This window comes from Populus euphratica, unplaced genomic scaffold (assembly GCF_000495115.2).
Source record: "Populus euphratica unplaced genomic scaffold, PopEup_1.0 scaffold470.1, whole genome shotgun sequence".
NCBI classification, from domain to species: domain Eukaryota; kingdom Viridiplantae; phylum Streptophyta; class Magnoliopsida; order Malpighiales; family Salicaceae; genus Populus; species Populus euphratica.
Window position 1 is genome coordinate 70670 of NW_011500353.1, and position 16222 is coordinate 86891.

The 16222-nt window shown below is 36.8% G+C and overlaps 2 protein-coding genes across 2 annotated transcripts; both read right to left on the reverse strand.

Moving 5' to 3' along the window:
- Positions 1 to 1772: 1772 nt before the first annotated feature.
- Positions 1773 to 4314, reverse strand: LOC105113979 (uncharacterized). The gene is made up of 5 exons (XM_011010354.1): positions 4166 to 4314; positions 2888 to 2948; positions 2728 to 2780; positions 2478 to 2644; positions 1773 to 2036 (listed from the first exon to the last, which is right to left on the reverse strand). The coding sequence occupies exons 1-5, from the start codon at positions 4312 to 4314 to the stop codon at positions 1984 to 1986; spliced, it is 483 nt and encodes a 160-aa protein (XP_011008656.1). The 3' UTR covers positions 1773 to 1983.
- A 31-nt stretch (positions 4315 to 4345) lies between these two features.
- On the reverse strand, positions 4346 to 15504 carry LOC105113974 (serine/threonine-protein phosphatase BSL3). The gene is made up of 21 exons (XM_011010346.1): positions 14728 to 15504; positions 13607 to 13667; positions 13415 to 13493; positions 13221 to 13300; positions 13046 to 13140; positions 12800 to 12899; positions 12166 to 12235; positions 11111 to 11212; positions 10944 to 11025; positions 10545 to 10724; positions 9340 to 9613; positions 8983 to 9220; positions 8707 to 8877; positions 7439 to 7677; positions 6343 to 6427; positions 6095 to 6193; positions 5827 to 6026; positions 5679 to 5754; positions 4896 to 5031; positions 4668 to 4807; positions 4346 to 4577 (listed from the first exon to the last, which is right to left on the reverse strand). The coding sequence occupies exons 1-21, from the start codon at positions 15170 to 15172 to the stop codon at positions 4494 to 4496; spliced, it is 3036 nt and encodes a 1011-aa protein (XP_011008648.1). The 5' UTR covers positions 15173 to 15504; the 3' UTR covers positions 4346 to 4493.
- Between the last annotated feature and the right edge of the window lie 718 nt (positions 15505 to 16222).

The window sequence follows — 16222 nt, forward strand, 5'->3', positions numbered from 1 at the left end:
ACAAAGCATCAGGTGACAAACCCTACTCATGGCTTAAACGAGCATTTGAAGTAACAGCATGAACATCAAAGCCATGCCAGGCCCTCAGCTAAGTCGCAACAAACACAATTCCAATCCTTTTACAGGTAAGGACCTTTCTAATTTTCCTATCATCTTCATCATCATTCACATTGCAAGATTTAAATTATTAGTTTTTCTCAAGGTGGACGGACGGCGTTAGTTCCTCTGCTTTTCCCTTTTTCTGTTGATAGCGGAGAGCTAATGATTCACATGAGCTTTGAAAGGAGTTTCATAAGGTAGCATTCCGCATTTTCTAAAAGCTCTTCTGTTTGATATTTTTATTCAGAAGGTTCCTTGTCCATTTGACTCAGTGCTCAATTCAACTCATCTAGACCAAGACTCAATTCCAAACTAGCTGGGGCTGACTTCAAGGATCCACTCCCCCCTTTCCTCCATTTTGTTCTGTTATGAGCTAAACACTTGATAAAATGAATTGGACTCTCCCCGTGAATTAAATGTGGACAGTGCATTTTTCTTCGTCTGTAAAAGTGAAAAATATGTAGATTTCTTTCTCTTTTGCAAAGAGGAAGAGAAAAGGAAATAAATAGTAAAACACAACTTATTTTTTCACTTGCCAAACTAAAATTTCTCGCATTAATATCTACCTCAACCTCCAGTTTTTATCATTTCAATAAATGTACCCAAGAAAAAAGACATCCAAAAAATGATATTGAAGATGAAAAAAGAATAAATTAAAGGCAAATTCACACAGTTCTCTGCATAATAGCTGCTTGTGTTGGTGGGAAAAGGAAGCAGAAATCCAAGAAGGCACACAAGAACTTACTCGAAAAATTGCAAAAGCAATGAAAGATCTTCTCGGTTGCGACTCTTTCCCATCCGAATTTGCCACCGCACCTCTTTCCCATCAGAATTTGCCACTGCACATCACATGCAGTTTCACCAACAAGTAGTCCTTTCTCGACATGCTTTATATTTATGATATTTAACAGCGAACCAGGAATTTTCTGCACTCCAGTAGAAACAGAATTCTGATGGGAGAGATACATAGATATTATTGCAGTCTTGACAGCAGAACCATTTATCTTCGGGGATTTCCTATGGTGAAATATTCAAGAAAAAAATAGTAAATACTTCTGGAAGATCATAAACGCAAGCTGTTTTGAGATAATGGACTTACTTTTAGATCAAATAGTCCACTTTCCCGCAAGTAACCAACATGAACTCCTTTTCGCACTGAAAGAGAGCATAACAGTAAGCATCTATAGTAAGAAAAGCATATATAAAGATTATAGGAACCAAAAGCAAAATTTGATGAATGACTAAATTGAACTAAACAAGCAAAGATCAAGGAAAACTCAAAAACAAATCTGTGTTCATTGACCGGTAGGAAACCCTTCTACAAAAGGAACTTGGGGCTTGGAGCTCTTGGTTGCTAGGAATTCTATATTAATGGAAGCATTAACTAATCTATTGCTCTACAAAAGCTGTGTAATCCTTAATAACTAATTAATTCCATCTCCGCTAATCAGCTGCTATTGTGAATTTCTTATTTCATCAGTAACTCATTGCCCTCTCCTCGTAAAGTTGCCACAATGATCCAACGAAAGGTACAATCAACCAGATAAATTAACGCTCCATAATCTTGACTTAGTGTATGAAAATTTAAGCAAGGACATTCTGAGCTCGTAAAATACAGACCTTACAAAGACCATGCAAAAGTTAAAAAATTACATCCTTGGTGAAATATATAATCGTAGGAGTGACAAAAAGGTCATTGGCCAATTTTATACTAACATCAAGTTCTTTGCCTAAAAAAATGACATCCTACTATTTGCTAGGGTAAAATCTATTAGAAATTTCAAGAGATTTAACCTGCAAACAACACAACCACCAACATCATATTCTGGAGTTTTAACAACTCGAGTCAGCCGGATGACATTAGGTCTTGCAAAATTGCCTTCGTCAATTTGGACAACGCCAAGCACCTTCAGGAGTGTCCTGTAAATCCAAACATGCTGCAGCACAAACAAATATAAGATGAAATGGACAAGTATTCATGAAAAAAGAAGGTAAACTTCAATAATTATAAATCACAATGCACTCTATTTAAATTGGGGAGTAATCTTTTTTTTCCACCAACGAATATTCGAGAGCAGAAAAAACAGTTTCTGTCATATGGAACTTGAGAAAAATGCACCAGCAGAAAGGGATGTGGGTTGAGACAGTGAGACAAGTAAAAGCAGCCCAACCCACCTAGCATGGAGAAGAGATTCTTATGTTATGACAATTTAAGCATGCAGAATGAATTTGAAGGCAGTACTTCAGAAGATGGAAAATGCAGGGGAAAGAAATGACAAGAAACTAGTCTTGTGAGTAGAAGCAAATGAAATGTTCATAAACTACACACCTGAAAACAAGTAGAAAACAGAGTTCCGGGTAGTGAAGAGAACATTCACCTGCATGAAAAGCACGAGGGCAACTCTGAAAAAACATTAGATCCCCTCCATCTCCACCTTCTGCACACATATCATCACCAATACCTGTGGTAATGTTTTGTCCATTTGCCAACGAAATAGCTATATCGTGGAGGCTCAGTTCATTATAAGTATAAATGTGACGGTAGCTGCATAAGAGAACACTTGATTATGAATAAGAAAGAGATCAATTAACCAGGGAAAGGTCCAGCTACTTCCAAAGGCTACTCACGGCGGACGCCTGGCAGACATTCCAGCATGAGACTCAAACTGTGAAGGGCTAATCTGTCACCAATAGATTAAAGGAACAATAATGAGTGGGATAATGAGAGGGCTGTGACCATCACATGCAGCTCCAGATATGATGTTAATATACAGCATAGCAATCTTACCTCTACTTCACAACAACTACAGGCAACACCATTACCCAAAAAACCATTTCTTTTTACCAAACTGCTCAAACTTTTATATTAATTCTAAAAAGACCTCATTAAATATAAAATACAACCTATCTTTGTTGTTCCTTTTGATATCTCTATCTCATTACTCATCAGAAGAACAAAAGGAACGTATTAATACTACTTCAGATATATAAGTTGTTTTTACTAGGAATTGTAAAGTTTAGATAATCTCAATATATAAGTTAGGTGAACAAATTCAAACTATTGTTTTGAATTAACATAGAAATATTATAGCAGTTTGATCCTTTTTAAATTAATGGATATTAAACTCGCGACATAGTTCAGAAATCTATATAATCTATGATAACAGGAGACAGTCCAACCCTTGTGCTAATAAATTATATTTAAAATTATTTATTAGATTTAATTTAACTATCATGTTGGATATTCTATTTACTGAGCTATTTTAAATTTTACTTTGGTTTATTTGCTATGCTTGATTTAATTATTATTTAATATTTTATTTAGCGAGCTATAAATTCAATAGCTTATTCTAGTTAGACTTTTTATATTTATATGTTATCTTTTAAATGCTAAATAACTTTTAATAAATTGAATAAAATTTACAGAACTACAAGCTTCTGCATTCCTTCTTTTCTTCGTCTTTCACTTCTCTTTATTTGACTTCTTTTTATCATTTTATTTCTTATTACTTCTTCATCTTCTTAATCTGTTTTACCCCGCATGATGAATGAAAAGCATGCTTCCATTTGTTGATAGACATTCCTGTAGCTGACAAAATCCATAAGGATGGATGACAGTACACAAAAGTGGTAGTAAAGGAGAGATCAAAGCAAAGAAGAGAGAGATCCAGCAGAACCGAAGACCTGAAAATGCATTCTTCTGTTTAACAAAAATGATATAAATAATGGAAACCAACTCTTCTCAAAACAATCCAGGTCCCAAGTTCTACTCTAGTTCTGGCAGCAAAAGGCACCAAAGGCCATTCTGACAAAAAACTTTCCAAGCTTTGTGGGACCAAAAGGTTTCTTATCTTCACACAAATTATATTGTACAAGGTGCATAAATGGGAATTACACAACACCTCTATTATACATCCACGACGACCGCCCACAGCTTTTTGACATTATGTATCTCATCATCACATGCAAGGACCTCGTGCCCTCATAAAAAAGATATTAGGCCTAAGACGAGGAATGGAAAAAATATATATTAAAACTAACGTGAAAAATACCCAGCACTACCAACCCATCGTGATAAACAACCCGGAAGACGACTTCTACCTGCTTGTGGCTCAATTTACAACCGGCGAGTGGTCCTGAACTGCAACCGTTAGCACAAGAAAGGGAAACCAATCGCCTCCTGCAACCTGGTTCTCGAACTTGTAGCTTAACCATCTCAAGGCCTAGCAATTGCGCATAAAATTAAAAATCAGAAAGCCTTCACTTTTTTGTCAGGAACAGCGATCACAAGTTCAGGAATTCCTGGATCCATCATGCTCTATACAGATGCCAGAAACCCAAGGTGCAAGCACAAGCCCAGAATGAAGTATATGTAAATATCAGAAGCACATCTATTATATCCAAGCAAGAGAGCCCCGATCATTTGTTACTTGAGGACGGCCTCTAGTTGGTGTAGGAGGTCTATTAGCATTCAACTCCTGTCATTAGAAAAACAGTGGAAACAGGATAGAGATCACTGGTCAGCGCAACAATAAGTCAAAATATTAGGCTTTGAAATGCAACAGCACCTGCATCCATGTATCTTCAATATGACGTTCAGGTGAAGCTTCTGGCGATGAAATTGCTGGTGGTAAAGGATGAATGAGTTTGGGAACCACCACAAGATCTCTTCCCAAAACTAAGATTGCCCCTGCATTATTTGCAGTACCTGCAGAAACAGGCAAGAATAGAATTGCTAAAATTAACCATGAATCTTGGAAAAAATAACTAGCTAGTTTAAGTTGATGAGTAAATACCACAATAATTGGTGGCAGAGAAAAGTGTAATCAAATGTCCTTGAGCAAAGCGCTCGAAGCCATCCATCACACATTCATGGGCGCGTACAATCAACTGAAGATCATTGTTATTGCAGAACTCCATAACACGATCAGGCTGCAAATGAAGAAACCATTCTCAATGAGCATAATTTCTCTTTTGGATTAGCACCAGGTATCCAGGCCAAGGCCCGACTAATCTTTGGGGTGCACAGGCCCTCGGCAAAGAGTTTCCTGTAAGTGCACCATGGTTAATTCAAGGGCTTTACCCAAGTCCGATGGCCCCATGGAATTGTTTGCACCTGGGAAGAGTCAAACTTGAGATCTTGGACAGGAGCACACTGCCAAGTCCCAGCTCTTCTCCACTAGGTCAACTCCATATGGTTCAATCAATGAGTATAATACGCAAGGAAAGAACTGAGTTGACATAAATAGTCATCATGGACACGACAACCAGTGCTGAAATCAAATAAACCAGCCAAATGACAACAAATCCTATAATCACAACTTTAATAAGAAGGAGAAGTCCAAAAACTCTTCATCTTATAACATGAAAGAAATTTGAGAGCATGGAACAGATGTAAGCCTAATTAAGTAGATAAAAATAAGAACATGCTTTGAGTTTAATTTAAACAGTATCATTATTATTTCAAAAAATGTTTTAGTAATTCAAACAGACCTTAGGAACAAGTTACAAGGCAACAGACCAATAAACCATGAAACAACCTGCAGTAATGAGTTAAACACAAATACAACTGCTCTTACCCCAAATGTTACCAACCCTGGACCCCTAGCATTTGGTCGCAGTCCTTCCACGCTGTCATTTTCTGTGGGATCGGACCTATAGCAGAAGAGAAAAAATGTCATTATAGATAAATAAGTAAATGAGAGACAATATGGCAGGAGCACTGACCATAACAAATCCATGAGCACAATTGAGCCCGCTTCCATGGTAATTGGACGTTGTAGACTCTCAATCTGTTCCACATGATTTATTGAGCGACCAATACCACCATGCATGCAAATGATTTTCTTCTCAATTAGTGCTGCCAAAGGAAGCCAGTTGAACAATCGATTTATCCGATGCCAAACCCAAATTCCATCTCTCTCACCCTGTTCATCAAGCCATTTAGTTTGTAACTAACAAGTTGATAAGACGTCAAATATGTATAACAAAGTACCATTCGCTCAATGCACTCAATCCGGAAGCCAAAAAGGGCATTGATATCTGCAGCTTCATGGTTCCCACGAATTAAATGTACATTGTTGGGGTACTCAACCTACAACAGTCAAACAATATTTGCGGAGCTTGCATCAAGATCCATGGCAAAGTTTAAAGTGAATCAAAAGGATTGTTTACGTGGAGAAGGAGCAATAACTCTCCACCCCACCCTCAAAGAGAGGGAGAGAAGCAGCCGCACCAAAATACCTTCAAAGCAAGCAGAAGAGTTATGGTCTCCAGACTGTGCTGGCCCCGATCAACATAATCTCCTAGGAACAGATAGTCGATATACCTGAAATTAATGGAATACAATTAGCCGCCTCATAAACCTAACAAACATGTGAATCTCTGCATGTGCACACAGGCATGAAAAAATTTATGAACACATGAAAACTGAGCATTTTCAACTCCCACCCCATTCACTGTAATCCAAACCTCAATTCCCACGTCCTGCCACCAAATCTTGCAACAAACAGCCAAAAAGAGCAACACTTGACAGCCAAAAAGAGCAACACTTGACAGCCTTCGACTGGATCAATATACAAATCCCTAACCCCTTTACCCTATACAAATACCTGATTTTGCAAATCTTAGCAGCAACCTAGAACTGCTTGTAGATGTAATAATCAAAAGATCACCTCTCAAGGTATAAATATGGGTAGCCATGGAAAAGAAAATTGTATAAAGCATCTGAGTTCACTACGATATAAAAATGGGTTGCTGTGGTCTATAAACATTTTCACCAGACCAATTTGAAATCCAAACCAAAATTAATCCTTGGCATCAAGCATTTAAACTTTGCACAGATTAACTGATTACTTTGTACAAAAGGATTTAGAGATTGCTTTACTGATTACTATGTACAAAAGGATTTAGAGATTGCAAAGCAATCTTTTCATGGGACTTTTGCATGGAGTACATATGATTTGGTGCATGGGAAATTTGTTGCTTCTCATTTTCAGCAAGGCAGGTTATAGGTGAGGGGTTTTGTATTTTAAAAGAGGATTACTGAGAAAAATGGTTCCAGATGAACACTTTATAGAAGATTCTGTCAGGCAGCATATGTTGGGCTTAGATTCCAAAGGGATCCGAAAATATAAAAATTCATCAGATGATACGACTCATGGAATGAAATTGTGGGAGGATAGCTTTCAACAAAATTAATAGGTTACTCTGTTGGAAGTGGAAAAAAATAAATCCACCATTATCAGTCTGTCTTTCAGGACTTTTATCTCATTATTAAGTGACATGAATCAGCAGGCAGAATGTGGGAGAACCTAATAATAATCGCAAAAATGCTTACGCGATGTCACCAGCAGTTGAAGGTGAGCCATATTCATCAAAAAGGCGCATCAGATCCCCAAATTGCCCATGCAAATCACCAAATATCTTGATAGGAGCCTTAAGCTGTAAAACACTTGATTCACTTGAAAATATCCTTTCAGCACTGTCACAAAGATCTGCTATTTCGTTGCAATCTAAGAAAAATTGACGGCGAACTGGTGGTTTCCAGCCACGAGGCTTTAAGAGATGCACTACGACCTGATAAAATAGAAGCAAATCCCATTAAACTACAAAACAGAAAATTTGAGAAGAAAATTAAGTCTTGGTAAGTGATTCACTTAAAATACCAAAAACAGGTGCCCATGAACATTGAAGGCTTACAACATCTAACAAAACTTCACTTCTTACAACTAAGGAACCCAAGAAAAAGAATTAAGTTGAAAAGGGGAGGATCAAACAACACTAAAACAAGTCTAAAGAGCAATTATTTGATTTCAAACAATTTCCTTTGATCCAAAAAAAAAGAAAACAAATGGTTTGGATGAATGCTAGAAATTAGGTTAGAAACAGCAGTGCAAAGCAAGACAGTTGTATATACTTGAAAACTACAACCAAAACAATCACTAAACCATAAGGTAGTCCAGATGGGGGGAAGAAACACAGCAATAAGCTAAGGGATTTGGGAAGAATTCAGCAACATAGCAGAGTTCTTGTATCCTGAATTGAAAGGTAGATGTATTCAAGACCTTGGTGCTAATGTTCTAACAAAGCACAACATACAACTATCCCATAGTCAAAAGGTAGAAAAGAATGATTATATGGCCCTTGACACTAGGGATTCCACATCTATTAGAATTTATGCCAAATAGTATATAATCAGACAGGAAGTAGTTTGAAAAAGAGTTATTCAGTTGAATTAGAAAGCCAATATGGTAGCATTCAGCAACACTGAGATATTCTGATACTCAGACTCAATTTGGAACATGTCAACTGAGCCCAAGATCTCAAACTACAGAAGTAGTTAAACTGAATCTTGACTTCTTTCCACGATGCATATGCCTATCTTAGCTATCAATCAACATACGGACAATTTGATTTATGTTGAAGACAACCCCAGCAGTATACGAATTAAAGTGCTAAAGCAAGAGAATTAACAATATCAATATTTCCAGACTAATTCAGGTCAGCAGCACAAACTGCTCACATAGGCTATGTTGTATAAAGATGCATCTAGCAGCATTTTCAAATCCACAACACAAATGTACTTCAAATTGAATGGTCAAATACCTTTTTCGGCACACTATTGATGGACATTTGTCGATCCAGTAGTTTCCTAGCTGCAGTTGCACTCTCAGGGGTCCCATAACTTACCCGCCTGCCTTCATTTTCAAACTGGTCAATTGACAGCTGTCTAACCATGCCACCTAAAGCTCCACCAGTCTCAGCAGCAACAACAACCTGAAAAGGCAGTCTCAGATATAAAGTCTGATGTAAATATGCACATTTCATGCCAAAATTGACTTGAGATGATATTCAAAAGGTTTGTTAATTTTTTATACTGACAGCTCTGTGATGTAACCGAACTCCAGCAGGAACAATATTGTTCGATCCAGCAGAATCAGGCTTAATCAAAGTTGATATTTGTTTCCCACTAGGAGTAGCCTCTGCTCCACGATCTCTATCAGGAAGTTCAACTTCTCCATTAACTTGTCGTGCCTTGGCAGCAGCCAGAGTGGCACTGATAGCCTCGGCTTCTGCAGCTGATGCTTCAACCAAATACTCAACACCTTTGTTTGTTCTCCTGCATATTTATTCACATCCAGCAACTCCTTGAATGATGCACATCTACTAACTCCTTGAATAATTCACATCTACTTAGATGTAATGAAAATGAAAGACCAGATGAAGTGGCTGGCTTACCTGGGTCCAGGGAGCATCGCATTCTCTGTGCTTATATCAGTGTACATGTCACCATTTACTGGGGGAGCAACTGGATTCCCCAACACAACAGCACCATCAGGTGCTGCTTCAGGCATGGTTTGCCTATTTCTTTCATCTACAAATCCGTATCTTCCAGGTACCCTACCAGCTTGTACATTGGAAGCAGCGGCTACAGCTGCAGCATGGGAAGCTGCACTTGTTGTTTCAGCAGCAGCCAGATCCTCAGCAACAAGGAGGTCATCAAGCAACACCCCTATGTATAAACACATTTATCAAAATTCAGTACTTTGAATGTTAAGATAAGAAGGGTTCATAGTAATGAACTTTCAAAATCAATGAATTGGAAAACCTTCAATAAACTTTCTCCAAGATTGAGTTTTTAAGACATTCTTCAACATACATATCTATAGATACAAGTTAAAACATATTTTTTTCTCTTGATTGATAATTTAAATTCAGAAACAAAAACAAAAACAAAATGGTACTAAACCAGACTCCATTGCAGTCTGATTATTTGTGTTAATACATGAACCACCAAGTCAACGGTTCAAGTCAGGTGGTTGCAATATCGAAAGGAAATGAACTAAATCAGAAGAATATAAACTAGAGCTAAGTGTCAAGGACCAAGTGTTATGCTCACATTCTTATAAGTCATTGTTAAGGATGATTATAGACCACTTCATGAAGGCATCTTAACCTTACACCATGTTTAAGCTAATTGGCTTCCAATGTCATCATTCAAATCCATTTTTATCTGATGTAGTTTCAAAAAATTCCAGCCCTTTTCAGGTTACTCCAAGAAATCAAAAATGTTTGTCTGAAACTGTAAACCAGTTAATGCCCTGAACCACATATTACTAAAATTAAAAGCCATATAGGATACATTATGAAATCTGCTTGAGTTTTAACAACTATTCCATATCTTGTCAAATATAACTCCACTAAATTCCAGCAATGTCATATTCAGCCTTTCACATTCCATTTCAAAAACGATTGAGAAACATCAAGTAAAATCCTCTAACAGGTTTCCCTAGTCCATCTTTCCATAACATCCAGATAATTTTTGCTAATCACAACATATAAATTACCTATACAGCAACTTTATTGTGTGGACATCAAGTTGGCCAAAAGAAAACTCATATAGAAAAGGCAGCAATTATTATAGAAGTAGGATCATCTCATACCACCACGTAAACCACCATAAATAAATATCAAGTCACTAACTGCAGCAGCTGCATGCCGGCATCGCCTGGTTAACTCAACTGCAGCATCTCCACCCGCAGCATCAGCACTGTACCTGCCAGTCCTTGGACTGGTAACCACAGATTTGGTATCACACCAAACTCCTGCTGCCGTATCCAACACTATACATTGGAAAACATGAGGTTATTATTCGAATTCAAGGCAGAATCATCTTTGATGACAGTAATAAACACAATGTTATTGGGAACAATTACATCACTGGAACTGAATTTTAAATTGCTCCCACCTTCACATTAAATTCAAGCTAAATAAAAATCTGACAGCTCAAAGTGATGGCATATTGGATACAGCAATGTAATTAAATGTAACTCAGGGTTTACCAGCAACACTTGATGAATCTTCTACCATGCGACCGCCACCAAGTGCACCTCCAGATACATGGAGCCTGGCATTTACAAAGACCTAAATTGCACAATTGAAGGGTAATTAATCTTCATGGACAGAAGTAAGTCAATTAAACACACTTTACTCAAGCACAAAAACCTACTGCTGCATGCTGATATCTTGGAGATGGAGAGACACCAGGAGCAATTGCCCATTCCCAACGGCCGTCCCTATGTTTAGCAAGTCCATATGCACTTGCAAGTGGCTGAATAGGTCAAGAGGCAAGGAACAAGCAACACATAAAAAGAGGTTAACAAAATCTCACATCACGATAAAAAAATAAAAATAAAAAATCACTATTCTTAGAAATAAAGTATTTCACTACGTTCTTCCAAAAAAGAAAATTTCCAAATGAAATGAAAATTTAAGAAGAAACAAAGGCATGATTTCAAAACTATAAACTCCTATTAAAAATATATTATTCCTGTAATATTGTTATTATCTAAATAAAACATGCAGCGAGCATAAAGTTACACAATTCAGTCCATTCCTGGAAAAGTTGAATAGATAGTCAAGAGAAATTCCAGGCAATTTATGAACAAATTTGAGAAATCACATTAATCAAAAGTTTCAAAGCTTCAGAAACAAGAATGGCACAGAACTGACAGCTGACTACAAGAGAATGCATATGAGAAGTTTCCAAAACCCAAAGTCCCCAACAGCAGCACACACCTCGTTGTGGAAATAAATAAAAATAAATAAATAATAAAACACCAAAAGAAAATAAATCTCACTTTTCCCTTCAAAGGCTTAGGAAACCTAGAAAATTCTCTGAAATTCATTTCATTCTCTTTCACAGGTGGAAATTCTAGGTTGGGTTATATAGATTAATAAATGAATATCCACTAATGATTACTGGAGTAATTTTATAAATTTCTCCCAAAAAGCTGACGTCATTGTTGCTATTCTTGAAGAGGATTTTGTTTCCATTTTCAAATTCATGAATTAGAAAGGTCAGCAATACCATACAACTTGTTTGCCAACAAAGTTCTAACAATTAGCAATCTGAGGTTTCTTAATTAAAAAAAAAAAATCAGATAACATCTCTTGAAGCAATCACTATGAAATAAACAATAGATTCCATTAAGAATTAATAACAATTTTTCTGAAATGCATTTACTATAACCAAACATTATGCATGTCAAGTTTTCAGCTCACCACACTGTTCGCATCCCTTCCCCCACAAAGCAGAAGCAGACCATCTGAGCGTGCACTTGCAGTTGCATACCTAGTCAAGTATAATAAGGGATAAGAATTTAGCTAAACCTTCAGATATGACTACAACATAAAAGTAAAACAACAAAAGCACACTAAACAAAAAAGAAGCAGCCATTTGTGATATCAATTGCAAACATGTACTTGCAAACATTGTCATTGGCACATAAAAACAAATCATTATTTCCATCTTTTTCTACCTTGCTCTGTCTCCATCTCTCCCTCTCCCATATTTTATTTTTCATTTTCTGAGAAAAGATTCAAGCTCAAATGAACGTAGGGAAAATGGTAATGACGTCAAAGAGATTATAATGTTTAGTCAATTTGCAAAGAACCATGAATTGGATATGGTTATGAAATGACAGTAGCTGAAACATTTCTTCAATGGTTACCAGAATTACAATTAGATAAGCCTCAACATCCAAATTAACATGAAACTAACACTCAAGTTTGTACATACATACAAGACAGAGAGTGTACAAAAAAATATCAGTAGGCACAAAGATTAAGTAGTAACAGTATATCTAAATCATACATTATGTTTTCATGAAAGATATATATAGAGAGAGAGTTCTACATGCATGGTGGTGGCCCTTCCCCTTCCGGTTCTAGTTTACGCCATTCATAAGGTTTGGCAGCTGTGTCCAAGGCCCACACATCAGACAAAGGCCGCTTTCCTGAAAATGATAAACCAAACAATTGTGAAAATACATAAAAGATATTGATATATGCGCATACACATGCTTGCAGTGATAACCAACATGCTAAATTTAATTCCATGTACAACATGTGAGGTGTGAGCGTTGACTGTGAAGTCACTTACCATCATTCCCTCCAATTGCCATGAGATACCTTTGACCCACCAATGCCATCACATGCCCATATCGTGGCCCTGGTCCTGGGCCTTGAACAACCACTCTACAAGAAATTAACATTCATATAAATCAAAATCACATCATTAATCAAAAGAATGAGCATGCATTTGTAAAGACTCCAACCTATGCCACCGCGGCCGTTGCTGTGTTAGGTCAAGGACATGAAGATCCTCAGCAGACAAACCAGCTGGACCAATTCCACCCTGTGTTGAATGTAAAATTCAAGTCATACTGAAAAGTTAATACATAACAAAGTAAAGATAACCATGATCTGGTAAAAGATGTGAACTACATAGGATAATTCACCGTATGTTCACCTGAATTACTACCATAGTTCCCACAGCAGTTGCCACATGGGCAGCCCTTGGTGTGGGTGGTTCTCCAAATGGAGTAATCCTGAAAAAATACGTTCATAGTAAATAATCCCCATAGAAAAATAAGAGAAAGAAGGCAATGTTTTAGAGTAGAATTAAGTTCCTGAAATGAACAGTTCCACATGCTAAGCTTACCTAGACCATTTATTCGTTAGCACATCATAACAGTGAACATCAGCAGTGGCACCTGCTAGTCCTGCATTTAGACCAAATCATAAAGGTAATGAGATTTCATAAAACATTATCACCAAGACTCGGTAGAGAAAAAATCCATAATCTTGTGTCATTCATTTCTTGCTAATGCAATTTCAGTTCAATGTCAACATGGTATCAGACTGACACAAAAGAATGAAATGGCAACCATGTGCTACTTGGATTCAAGAAAAATAGTGCCGAATATAGGGATGCCATAAGAGCTAGGATATCAAGACAAATATCATTACAAAAACTAAATATCCATTCACCTAGCAGCTATACGCAGCTTGAACAAGACCTGTGCATTTGCAAATCACAAACTTGCCAATCACTTTTAGTTGGGCTTTGACTTAAAAGCTTCACACACCACTATAGCATCAACATTCAAGACAAACACATGATTAGCATATAGCCTAATGAAATAAATATCACAAGCCTGTTAAATTAGCAGGGCTCTAACAACAGTAGATCTCAAATATTGCCGGTATAGTTTAACTAAAAGGAACAGCAAAATCAGTGCCGCCCATGATTTTGCAGCTTGAATTTCTCAAGATTCAGTGAAAGAACAGTCAGGCTACTAGGAAGCCCAGAACCATTGAGAAATTTGCGAACCTTTAGTACCAGAACCAATGTGGACAACGCATGACCTAAAACTTCATAACCAATAGCAGAAAATCTTGGTTCAAGATCGCCAAAATAGAAAACAAACCAAGCAAAATACCCCATTTGAATTGCACTGAATTTAAACAACCCTAGAGTTCACATAACCACTAATTCCTATTGCCACTTCAAGGAAAAAAAATATCAAAATTACCAAAACATGCAGATGAGGTCACCTCCTTCCCATTTACCAGAATTCAGTAAACTATAATCACCAGGTTCTTAATAGACCTACTAACAAAACAGGCAAAAAACTCGACTAAACTTGCATAACCATCTTCAATTCAATCAAAATTCCCCACGCCATATCAAAATTTCACCCTAAAATTACTAACTTATCATCAAACAATTGAACCACCAAAGTAATTAAAACCACCAATATATATACATAAAAAACATACTGATTCCAGCACTCCCAGCCGAAGAAGGAGTCCCTGTAGACGCAGAGTTTCCCTCAAGTGCCGTGGCACCACCAAACAAGATCAACCTGGGTCCAATATACCCAGGCGTGCCTTCTTCTCCAACAGCAATCACAGCAGTCAAAGTATGCCCACACCTAGGCCCAGGCCCATCCTCTTTCTTCTCTATAATCGCATTCACCACCGAATACGTAGGCGCGTGTCTCGGCCCCACCAACGGACTCTGCTGTTGCGATTGCACAACCTGCTGCGGCGCCGTTGTAGTAGTACTAGAACCCGTAACTTCCGCCGTAGACGCTGCCTGAGATCCTGCCAGCTGTTGCGACTGTTCCCCTATCTGTTCCCCATCCATTTCCGTCGGCGAAGAAGTAGCGTCTTGCACCGCCGGATCGTGATCAGTCGCCCCCAACGACGCGTCCACGTCCATTTCTCAATCAATCAACCCTGGTTTCAAGATCGGAGCTAAAATTCAAACGAATTCAAATCTCTAATTAACATTCTTGAAAGGTTCACTTCGATTATTAGATTATATCAGTTCAAAACCCTAGCTCAAGATCGTTCATTTTCAATTTCCGCGAAAATTTTCAAAAAATGAAAGGAGAGAGAAATTGTAATTTCTTTTCTATTCTTCTATTAGGTTTCTCGCTTTTCTCTCTCTAACGCCGAGCCGGTCGAGGAAAGAAAGTACACAGAGAGAGAAAAATAAAAACGGAACGGAAACAATTCTCTCTCTCTAAAAATGTATGCACGTATGAAGGATCCGTCTATCTTTGTTTCTCTCTCTACCTGGAAGAAATTTTTTTTTTGTGTAAAATACTTTTATTTAGTCCTTCTTGTTTGAAAGAGATTAAATAGTAGTCTCTTAAGTTATCAATTTTATAATTTATCCCTTTATTCTTATTCACCATTGTTTATTAAAGAAGGGATAGAATTGGATAACCATGAATCGGGTTTTGTACTATCTATATCCGAAACTAAATGTAAAATAATTATTTAAATCTTATCCGAACTTGGCTAGTATGGATTTTAAGTTTCAAAGTATAACAGATATCCATAATTGAATTTAATACCCAAACAAATATGTTGTACTTTATAACTATTTAGTATATAAATAACTTGATATACATGTAATTTTTCCAAACTTTAAGATTATTTATTTATTTCAAGCTAGTTAGATTATTATTCATATTTAATTTGAAACTTAATTTTTATCTTTAAATTTAACCTAAAATCAATCAGGTATAAAAATATATTATTCATTCAAGTTAGCATCCATCAAGCTTGGATGAAATTATTGTCTTTATAAAAAAATAACTAATTATATATAATAAATCATTTTTTTCTTATATAAAAATAAGATTGTACTTTATAAAAATAGAAAGTAAGAAGGGGTGCAATACATTGAGAGTTCTTAACAGTCTCTCAAAAGTGTGTTAGATTGTGTTTATAGTTGAAAAGATTTTATTGTGAGATATTT